Raw genomic sequence first — 11,113 nt, 5'->3', positions numbered from 1 at the left:
TCAAACTGGTTCATAACCACATATACTGGTTCATAACAACATATACTATAATGGTTCATATACTATATAACTACATGGTTGGTTGACTGTTTTTCCTCAGCAACAAATACAGAGTTTGCAACTCTATTATCTGAGGCCAGCTTTGTTTGTGTGACAATAGCTTTACATCCACAGGGTGTATGTGGATGACATGTGCTCAGACTAGTCGTGGGGGAATATAACAGTTTGTGCTGACAGGATAACTCACCTGATTTTAATAACAAAGCTTAGTTCTTCTTTTCAGACACATAAATGGCTCCGGGCAGTGGACAGGCTTGTCCTGTCGACCTTCGCAGTCATGATGGGCAAGGTAAGCACACACTATTCTCACTGAAAGATAAAAGAACATATCACACTACCTTTTCATGTCAGATGTATTCAATAGTCGGTCATAATGATTTGATGTTGCATGTCTGCAATCTTTGTGAATGGTTAGTAGGCACGTTCATTGCCATATCTTTCATGTGATGTCCGGTTCTAAATTCGAATAAAGTACAGTAATATTTTCGTAATGTACCGTAGGCTAATATATAGCCTATTCTTAGTAGTGTGTAGTACTAAAGTCAATAAAGTATCCTCATTAAACGTTGACTCCTCTGCTCAGATAATCTTTTACGAGGGCAGGAATTTCGAGGGCCGTCACTATGAGTGCAGCGGTGACTGTACCGACATGCACTCACACTTCTCCCGCTGCAACTCCATCCGCGTGGACAGCGGCTGCTGGATGGCCTACGAGAAGCCAAACTTCTCTGGTTACCAGTACATGCTGACCCGGGGCAAGTACCCCGACCACCACCGCTGGTCTGGCTTCAACGACTGCATCCGTTCCTGCAGAATGATTCCTGCTGTAAGACCTGTTGCCGTTCACTAACAGACCGGATGAATAGTACAATAACGCGAGTTAGTGGATGTCAAGATGGTAGATCTACTACATTCCGCAACCCTTATATCCAGGCAGTTGTATTTCCTAGAGCTCACAGTTCATAATGCATCCAGCCAGGTAAGTGTTACTGTACACATGTTTGATGAGTCACAAGGTGATGGTGCCCTCCCTGTGTGCAGTACAGCGGGAACTACAGGATGAAGATCTTCGAGAGGTCGGACTTCGGGGGGAAGATGATGGAGCTGAGTGACGACTGCCCGAACCTGCAGGACCGCTTCCGCCTGCGGGATGTGTCCTCCTGCAGCGTCATGGAGGGCTACTGGATCCTGCACGAGCACCCCAACTACCGCGGTCGCCAGTACTTCCTGCGCCCCGGAGAGTACAACAAGCACAGCGACTGGGGCAGCCTCAGCACCTCCATCGGCTCTGTGCGCCGTGTCACAGAGCTCAAATAAACCCAGTAGAGCTGCTGTGGAGCAGCCTGACACCAGCTCACACCGACAACATCCAGGGAGATGTTGACATCAAGGGAGAGAGACACCTGGATGAGGCTGGCTGAACACAGGCTAGGTTGTCCTGGTGTAGCTGTAATAAAGGCCTAGAGGCAGGAGTCAGCTTTATGGAGGCGCGCACACACACACACACACAGAGAGAGAGAAGCCTAACAGACCTGTGTTTAGTAGGACAGTAGTAGATGCACTAACGGACCTGTGTATAGTAGGACAGTAGCAGTCACTAATGCAGTATTGCAGCTTCACAGCGGCAACAAACAGGTGCAATTTCTAACTGAGGATCCTGCGTTCATGTTTGTAGTGTTTTAACAAAACTCATGAATTTCATCTGTGTAAAGGCCTGTCATCCTGTCTATGTAGCATGTGTAGAATACCAAGAGCTCAACACAGTTGATGTTTAAAAGGTTTCGCAATTAAATGTTGTTTTTGATGTTAAATTCCAGTAAATCCAAATAAAACAGGGTGTAATGATCAACAAAGAATTTGCCTACTCATTAAATAATACATTTGTAAACCAAGGCTTCCAACTATTTATTTTGCCATAAATGTGACAAATATGAAACAGTACCTCAAATATGGAACTGTTCAGAAGAACATTTATTGAAATCTGAAGGCAGACAATAACCAAAACTTATTTTCAGCAAAGACTTGCCCAGATGTTGTAATGAACTTGACAAAATACTGTACAAACCCCTTACACTCAAACAGTCCACATAACCATGACGACAGTAGAATGCTTTCACTATTTCAAAGGAACCGAGCGAGGAGCTGGTGGAGTATCAGTAACATCCACGAGGCCAGCTCAGCCGTGTCCACATGCACAGGCCTCCTGATCCTGTCAGCAGGCCCAGGTCCTGTCCGGGTGTCCGGGCCCGAGGAGAGGGTCTCAGGAGGAGCTCAGTGGAGCCGGCCTGGCAGCTCCCAGTCACACAAGCAGCAGAAAGAACAACAGCTGGTCTAGGATGGGTGTTGTAGTCAGACGACAGTCTTCAGATCCGTACTAACAGGAGGGGTCTGTGTTAGCAGTCTGTGTTAGCAGTCTATAGTAACAGGAGGGGTCTGTGTTAGCAGTCTGTAGTAACAGGAGGGGGGGGGGGGTGTTTACAGTCTGTGTTAGCAGTCTGTAGTAACAGGAAGGGGTCTGTGTTAGCAGTCTGTACTAACAGGAGGGGTCTGTGTTAGCAGTCTGTGTTAGCAGTCTGTAGTAACAGGAAGGGGTCTGTGTTAGCAGTCTGTACTAACAGGAGGGGTCTGTGTTAGCAGTCTGTACTAACAGGAGGGGTCTGTGTTAGCAGTCTGTGTTAGCAGTCTATAGTAACAGGAGGGGTCTGTGTTAGCAGTCTGTACTAACAGGAGGGGTCTGTGTTAGCAGTCTGTACTAACAGGAGGGGTCTGTGTTAGCAGTCTGTGTTAGCAGTCTGTAGTAACAGGAGGGGGGGGGTGTTTACAGTCTGTGTTAGCAGTCTGTAGTAACAGGAAGGGGTCTGTGTTAGCAGTCTGTAGTAACAGGAAGGGGTCTGTGTTAGCAGTCTGTAGTAACAGGAAGGGGTCTGTGTTAGCAGTCTGTAGTAACAGGAAGGGGTCTGTGTTAGCAGTCTGTAGTAACAGGAAGGGGTCTGTGATAGCAGTCTGTAGTAACAGGAAGGGGTCTGTGTTAGCAGTCTGTAGTAACAGGAAGGGGTCTGTGTTAGCAGTCTGTAGTAACAGGAGGGGTCTCTGTTAGCAGTCTGTAGTAACAGGAGGAGTTCAGTATGGTAGAGCTAACAAACCTCTGGGTTATTAGTCATTCCGGGTGATCCTGTCCAGAACCTGCATGGTTCCTAGCTGAGGTTCCTCTGAGGAACAGGGATGTTCTCGTGGAGGAACTTCATGCTGCCCTGCTCTGAAAAGTCGGCTGCTGTGTGTCCGTCTCCCCGCAGGACCCACTTGGTGGTGAGCAGCCCCTCCAGACCCACAGGCCCGCGGGCGTGGATTCTGGCTGTGCTGATGCCAACCTCCGCCCCTGGAACACAACAGGCCACAGTCAGCAGAGAGAGAACCATGGTGGCTGCACCTAGAGCAGATCTACTCCCCCAGGAGATCTACTCCCCCAGGAGATCTACTCCCCCAGCAGATCTACTCACCCAGGAGATCTACTCCCCCAGGAGATCTACTCACCCAGGAGATCTACTCCCCCAGGAGATCTACTCTCCCAGGAGAGCTACTCCCCCAGGAGATCTACTCCCCCAGGAGATCTACTCCCCCAGCAGATCTACTCCCCCAGGAGATCTACTCCCCCAGGAGATCTACTCACCCAGGCCGAAGCGGTAGCCATCAGCAAAGCGAGTGCTGGCGTTCCAGAACACACACGCGCTGTCCAGCTGCTGCAGGAACTGTTCCGCTGTCTCCTCTGAACACAACACAACACAGGTCATCTGGAGACTGATCACTCTGCTGTCTCCTCTGAACACAACACAGGTCATCTGGAGACTGATCACTCTGAACCAGACTGTTTCTGTCTGTGTGTGTGTGCGTGTGTTCTCACCGTTCTCAGTGACGATGGCGTCGGTGTGGGAGCTGCCGTACTTGTGGATGTGGTCCAGGGCGTCCTGCATGCTGTCCACCACCTCGATGCAGCACTCCAGGTCCCCGTACTCCGTCCTTAAGGACTTGACCTCTGACGGGCTGAAGGTGAGGTAGGACGCGAACTTTGGCCCTGCATGGATCTTGACCTGGGAGAACACAACACTGTGTTACCATACGAGCTGTGGATAGACGCTGCGTTTCACCTGCTCTACTCAGAGCACGGGGGTTTACACGAATAAGTCTCACTTGGGTAAACGTCAACTTAGACTTAAGCCTCAAGCCGTTCCACTAACGTTCTGTTCCACTAACAGACAACGCTAATTCAAGCTAGACCTCAATAAGCTTAGACTGTGCAGCCCAGATCAGGCGATCGTTGAAAAGAGGAGTTATGTCGCAAAAAGCAAAGTGTAAACCAGCAGAGGGGCGAAAGAGCTTTATAAAAAGTGCGTAGGTCTATGATCATAAACAACAAGATAGCCCCAAAAACATTGCGGGTAGCCAAAACATGAAGCATACATTGTGACTCTACTATCCTCTGCTGTACTCTACTGTCCTCTGATGTACTCTACTGTAGTTTACTGTCCTCTACTATACTCTACTGTAGTTTACTGTCCTCTACTATACTCTACTGTAGTTTACCGTCCTCTGCTATACTCTACTGTAGTTTACTGTCCTCTACTGTACTCTACTGTAGTTTACTGTCCTCTGCTGTCCTCTACTGTAGTTTACTGTACTCTACTATACTCTACTGTCCTCTGCTCTGCTTACCCTGTTCTCCTCCCCTCTCATCTCCTTTCACTATGTGTGTGAAAAACAAATTCCAAAAGGTTGAACAAAGTTTCCAAAAAATACAAATGTAAAAAACAAATGTAAACTTTTTTGTGTTGTGAAATCTTTTGTGTAAAAAGGTTTGAAGGCCTCCTCTCCTTTCTCTGTGTGAGCAAAAAACGTTTAGAATTTTGTTTTGTTTTAAATATTGTTTTCAAACTTTCAAACGTTTCAAAAATATATAAAGTTTGCATCATTGATGGAGTACCTCACTCTACTGTACTAGTTTTGAAAGGTTGGAAAAAATAAAATATATATAAAAATAATAATACAAAAAAGGAAGAGATGGCGGGAGTTAGCAATGTGGACATGACTGAGAATAGAGACATTCCTGATCACCCATGGCCATATGTGAGGGAGATGTTCGAAATTGTTGGTGTCAAAAAGGATTCCTGGCGAATGCGCTGCATGTCTATAGTGTCTTTTGTATTAATGTATTAATATGATGTGAGGTCCAACAAGCAGCAGTAATGGTCCAGTTACCAGGGTGACACGAACACAGGTAGCAGTAATGATCCAGTTACCAGGGCGACACTAACACAGGTAGCAGTAATGTGTGGTGTGTGTACCTGCTCTACTCGGAGCATGTCTATGATCTGGTCAAACAGAGGTGTCCTCAGCAGATCTCTGTGGATGAGCAGCGTCTCCATGGCATTGCAGGCAGCAGGGTAGTCACACTTGGAGTCTTTGACTGGAGAAACATCCAGACAGATCACCATGAGCTATTTACAGAACATCCTAGAAAACAGACTTCAAAGCTACGTGTTCCTCTGACTCACTGATGTCCAGGGTCTTGTCGATGCTGGCCTCGGCATCCACATATACGTGGCAGACTCCCTCGCTGTGGCCCAGCACGGGGATGCCCCTCGCTGCCCGCTGGATCTCCCTCACCAGCTGGGAGGAGCCCCGGGGGATGATCAGGTCGATCAGCTGGTCCAGCCTGCACAGGTCCTCCACCTCCTCCCTGGTGCTCACCTGCACACACATCACATACACATCACATACACACACATCACACATCACATACACACATCACATACACACATCACATACACACATCACATACACACATCACATACACACACACACACACACACACATCACATACACGTTACATATACACATCACATACACACACATCACACACACATCACATATACACATCACATACACACACACACCACATATACACACACACACACACATCACATACACATTACATACACACACACACACACACACACATCACATAAACACAAACATCACTTATACACACATCACATACACACACATCACATATACACATCACATATACACATCACATACACACACACACACATCACATACACATTACATACACGCATCACATACACACACACACACACATCACATATACACATCACATACACACATCACATACACACATCACATACACATAACATATACAAACACATCACATATACACACACATCACATATACACACACATCACATATACACACACACGTGTAAAATAGATAGATCATTAGTGTCTGAGAAATTAAGAATGTAATGTTTTATACTGAATAATACTGGTGCTTAGCATTCCTTGTCAGCAGAGAGCCCCCTCCTCACATGACCTATAGATAACACGAGGCTTACGTAAACAAACTGACCTAGGCTGACCATTATCTTACTAGAGATGCCATAAACATGTTTAACCTTATCTGTACTCAGTAAACCATCTGGTCAAGCCTAGGGTCAGAGAACTCTAAGTTTCCACTGCTCGGGATGCACACGTGCACACGTGCGGTAACTCTGGGATCGATCACCTTGACAGCTGATATTCAGGGAAGAGGACGTCCCACCAATATGTTTCAATGGTTTTACATGAAGACTAGAGAACCAGACAACTTTGTATTGCGATCAGATTTGTCTCCTTGCCAGCAAGCATTAAACTATTGTACTTTCTTTGAATCCGGCGACTCTGTGCATTACTTGATATAGAAATGATCTAAACAATCGGTCAGAAGGCACGTGTACATGCATAGATATATTATCAACATGAATATTTGCTGGCCCTCCCCTGTCTCACCAGCTGAACGGCTTCCTGCACCCCGTGGACAGACAGCGCTTCCTGTGTGAGCTGGTGCAGGGTCCTGTTGGTGTTGGCTGCCTCCTTCCCGCCCTTCAGCAGCAGAGCGTTTCCACTGGCGATGGCCAAGGCTGACACCTGTGTCCAGGACAACGCCATCAGTCACACTCGCACACACAACAAGCCTCCACACCCTGTCCACCCTCTCACCCTGTCCACATCCCCACCCTGTCCACATCCCCACCCTGTCCACCCTCTCACCCTGTCCACCTCCCCACCCTCTTCACCTCCCCACCCTGTCCACCTCCCCACCCTGTCCACATCCCCACCCTGTCCACATCCCCACCCTGTCCACATCCCCACCCTGTCCACCCTCTCACCCTGTCCACCTCCCCACCCTGTCCACCTCCCCACCCTGTCCACCTCCCCACCTTCTCAGCCTGACCTGACCTGAGGGAGACAGTCTGGCCGGGACTCGAAGATGACCAGCAGCACCCCGATGGGCACGGTGATCTGCTCCAGCTGCAGGTTGTTGGCCAGCCGGGTCCTGCGCAGCACCCGGCCCACGCTCTCTTGGGACGACACGGCGATCTGGCGCAGACCGATGGCCAGGCTGTTCAGCTTGGAGGAGGACAAACTCAGACGGTTCAGCAGGGGCGTGGAAAGACGACCTGCAGGGAAACACGGAGACACAGGAACTCAACTACTCCTCTCTAACCCTGGACCTGATGATGAGACCAGCATGTCTCTCTAACCCTGGACCTGATGATGAGATCAGCATGTCTCTCTAACCCTGAATTTGATAAGACCAGTTCCATATCTCTCCTGTATGAGACCAGCTCCATGTCTGTCCTGTATGTACCTGATGATGTGGCCAGCTCCATGTCTCTCTTGTTAGCGTTCAGGATCTCCTCCTTCTTCTCCGTCAGCAGGTCGGCCAGCCTGCAGATAATCTCTCCCCTCTGCACATGAGAAGAACGGAAGCAGGACAGATCAGGGACACTGAGCACCTCAGTACATACGGGTGAGGCCAGGGGGAGGGGTGTAGATAGGGGGGGGGGTGTAGGTAGGGGGGGGGGGTGTAGGTAGGAGGAGGGGGGTGTAGGTTGGAGGACGGGGGTGTAGGTAAGGGGGTGTAGGTAGGAGGAGGGGGGTGTAGGTAGGGGAGGGGGGGCAGAGGGGTGAAGTCCGGGGGAGGGGAGGAGAACTCACCTCCTCAGGGAGCAGAGAGGCGAGAGCCCGCCCTCCCTGCCGGGCCATCTCTGTTTGCTGCTCCACCGTTGGGCCTGAGAACACAGGGATCACTCTAACCTTAACCCTGATAACACAGCAGCCATCAAACAACCTCTTCTCCTCTGTAGGTCAGCGTGTCTGCAGGTCAGCGTGTCTGCAGGTCAGCGTGTCTGCAGGTCAGTGTGTCTGTCGGTCAGCGTGTCTGCAGGTCAGTCTGTCTGCAGGTCATCAGGTCTGCAAGTCTGCGTGTCTGCAGTGTGTGAGGGGTCAGTGACTCACCTGCAGGTTTCACCTCTGAGAAGAAGGTGCCCACCTTCTTACCCTCCACAATGTCAGTGATGACCTGACCTGTGACCTTGGGGTGGGTGCCGTTGGCGATGACGACCGACGTACCTCCCTGCAGCGCCCACAACGCTGCCTTCACCTGCAGACGCACCAACACCACATGGTCAGGGTCTACCATCCCAGTACTGTTGACAACAGCACATGGTTACATCCCAGTACTGGTGACAACAGCACATGCTCACATCCCAGTACTGGTGACAACACCACATGGTTAGGGTCTACCATCCCAGTATTGGTGACAACAGCAAACCCAACTACATCAGACCTCAGGAGCACATTGGACCGACCTTTGCTTCCATGCCCCCGATGCCCACCCTGGACTTGGTGCCGTAGGTGATGGACTGCTGGTCTCCTGGATAGAAGATGTCTATCAGCTTTGCATCGTCTGTGCCTGGGGGGCTGTCATACAGGCCTGTGGAACACAGCAACAACAATCAAAACATGTAACCACACTACGCCATTCTGAGGAATACAAGATTGTTGTGCTCACCTTCAACATCTGACAGGGCGATGAGGAGGTCAGCTTTCATCTCAACAGCCAGCCTCGCTGCCAAGCTGTCATTATCCTTGATGCTGATGACCTGCAAACACAACATGAACCGTGATGATGTAAACTATGGACTAAAATAATAACACACATCAGGATGAACAGAAGCCCATGCAGACTATCCAGGGATGCCCATCAACTTAAGGACATGCTTATATTAGCATGCACTATCACCATTAGCCTACTGTGACTAAATACAGAAAAGACATCAGAGCAAACTGAAGCAGGCCTACATGATGACAATTGTAAATAAACAAATATGTGTGATAACAGACAGCTATGATGCAGTAGCACACCACTCAGAGGTACCAGCTAGCCGTCACCATCACCAACAAGAAGCATTCCCAGCATGCCCGGCACACAGTACCCACATTTACCCCCTGCAGGTCGCTGTTGGGCACAGGCGGGGGCACCACGGCATCGTTGGTGTTGATGATGGGGACGATGTTCATCCGTAGCAGCTCATGCAGCGTGCTGTTCAGGTTCCTCCTCTTCTGCTCGTCGTGGAAGTCCAGGTTGGTCACCAGGATCTGCACACACACACAGCAGCAGCTGCTTCCTCCACTGAACACTTGCTGGTTGATAGTATCTGGAAACTTTCACTGACTATCACACACAAGTTGATGTGCTGTACGTACCTGTGCGGTGCAGATGCTGTACTGTGTGAACATGGCTTCATACAAGGCCATGAGGCCACTCTGGCCGGCAGCAGCACAGGCCCGGGCCTCCAGCACTGGGACAGACTGACACAGGGACAAAGGGACAGGATCAGCAAGTCAACAAAACACCAGTTAAGACCCTTCCTGTCTGAGGTTGGGTACCATTTCTGTACCATTTCTTTGAGCTGGTTCTGTCCGGAGTGCAGGGCTTGTCTGACGCTCTGAGAGAGTAGAATCTCATGCCTAAGCCTCTGCCTCCCAAACGCAACGGCCCCGCTGGTGACGATCATCATTTCCCTGCCCTGGTTCTGCAGCACCGCCACCTGAGGATGACACCAGTGGCTTAACTTGGACGGTAAGTGATGAGTCATCATCACACTCAGCTCTCCAGAGTGTAATACTGTGTGTGTCTGGGGTGTCCTGATCTAAAGCACCTGCTCCACGACGGAGGCCAGGCGGCCAAGGGCCAGGCCACACTCATCCCCCCGGGTCACCACAGCACTGCCCAGCTTCACCACCACGCGCTTCGCCTGCTTCAGCTCACTGCGGTGGGCAAACGACTTTCCATGAGAGCGGGTGAGCGGGACTGCAACAGACAAGCAGGCCTGGGTCACGCCCTGTCTTCTCCCGTCAGGGGTGCTAGAAACAGCAGTGTTGGGCTGTGGTGTTGAAAGGCAGGTAGCTAGCTACATACACTTGGTCTGTGACACTGCCCGGGTAATGAGAGGGCAGACATTAGCCTGAGCTGGCCTGGATCGGAGGCGGGAACACAACGCGAACCTTTGCAACATGGCACTGTGACCTGAGGATTGCTGCCAAACAAAGTGATTAATAACCTCAAACCACGGTGAAGTGGACTTAACACCTACTTATCATCTACAAGCACAGTAACAGCCACTTCATAATAATTGGTTGAGTAGTGCAAGTAGATTTCCCAACTCGCTGTCAGGAAACATTTGGATTCAAGTCAGCGTTTAACTTGATTGTCTTTCTGACAATGTAATGAGACAGGACAGACTAACTAACCTCGTCCTAGTGCCACGTTTTCACTGTACTGGTTATCAACTTTGATGTTAAAAGCTACTGTTAAAGAAACAGATTTGAAATACATCGAACCTGTTTTTAGTTTTAAACTACGGGCTGAGTGACAAAAAACACAACCGTGCTTTTGCCTGTAAATCTACTTTAATGATCTGAGCTCGATAGCCTAGCACTAGCTATTTAACTTTCACCACGTAGGCTACTATTTAGCGATAAAGTATAGCTACCAAGGCCAGGGTAATCAATTAATGGCAACAACAACTTCTAGAGCGAGAGGGTTCATTAAAATAATAGTTAAATTATCTTACCTAGCAGTGACGATTGGCGATCAAATCTTCCAACCAGACAGTGTGTTGTCGCTGCTAGCTGGGGAGGTAGGAAAAGACAC

At 49.4% G+C, this 11,113-nt stretch overlaps 2 protein-coding genes across 6 annotated transcripts; one reads left to right on the top strand and one right to left on the bottom strand.

The window, feature by feature from the left end:
* The first annotated feature begins 215 nt into the window (after positions 1–215).
* LOC136942779 (gamma-crystallin S-1-like) lies at positions 216–1,386 on the top strand. The gene is given in 3 exon segments (XM_067235750.1): positions 216–349; positions 644–886; positions 1,102–1,386. Coding segments are annotated over 3 exon segments (540 nt in total). The 5' UTR covers positions 216–337.
* A 622-nt stretch (positions 1,387–2,008) lies between these two features.
* aldh18a1 (aldehyde dehydrogenase 18 family, member A1) lies at positions 2,009–11,099 on the bottom strand. Of its 5 annotated transcripts, none has more exons than XR_010876662.1 (19): positions 11,034–11,099; positions 10,379–10,496; positions 10,119–10,270; positions 9,858–10,007; positions 9,664–9,768; positions 9,397–9,555; positions 8,969–9,059; positions 8,766–8,890; positions 8,413–8,557; positions 8,113–8,186; positions 7,763–7,862; positions 7,351–7,571; positions 6,901–7,038; positions 5,607–5,802; positions 5,397–5,518; positions 3,959–4,145; positions 3,728–3,823; positions 3,204–3,436; positions 2,009–2,474 (listed from the first exon to the last, which is right to left on the bottom strand). XR_010876662.1 is itself a non-coding variant. In XM_067236349.1 (18 exons), exons 2-18 carry the CDS (start codon positions 10,473–10,475, stop codon positions 3,255–3,257), a joined length of 2,340 nt encoding a protein of 779 aa, XP_067092450.1. In that variant the 5' UTR covers positions 10,476–10,496; positions 11,034–11,099; the 3' UTR covers positions 2,009–3,254. The 5 variants fall into 5 exon arrangements, 3 of the variants coding, with proteins under 3 accessions (XP_067092450.1, XP_067092451.1, XP_067092452.1); XR_010876663.1 differs by having other exon boundaries at positions 2,009–2,434; XM_067236349.1 differs by having other exon boundaries at positions 2,009–3,436.
* Positions 11,100–11,113: the final 14 nt, after the last annotated feature.

This window comes from Osmerus mordax, chromosome 5, assembly GCF_038355195.1.
Source record: "Osmerus mordax isolate fOsmMor3 chromosome 5, fOsmMor3.pri, whole genome shotgun sequence".
In the NCBI taxonomy this organism is placed as follows: domain Eukaryota; kingdom Metazoa; phylum Chordata; class Actinopteri; order Osmeriformes; family Osmeridae; genus Osmerus; species Osmerus mordax.
Note: the sequence above shows the minus strand (reverse complement) of the source record. Positions and strands in the feature narration are given on the sequence as shown.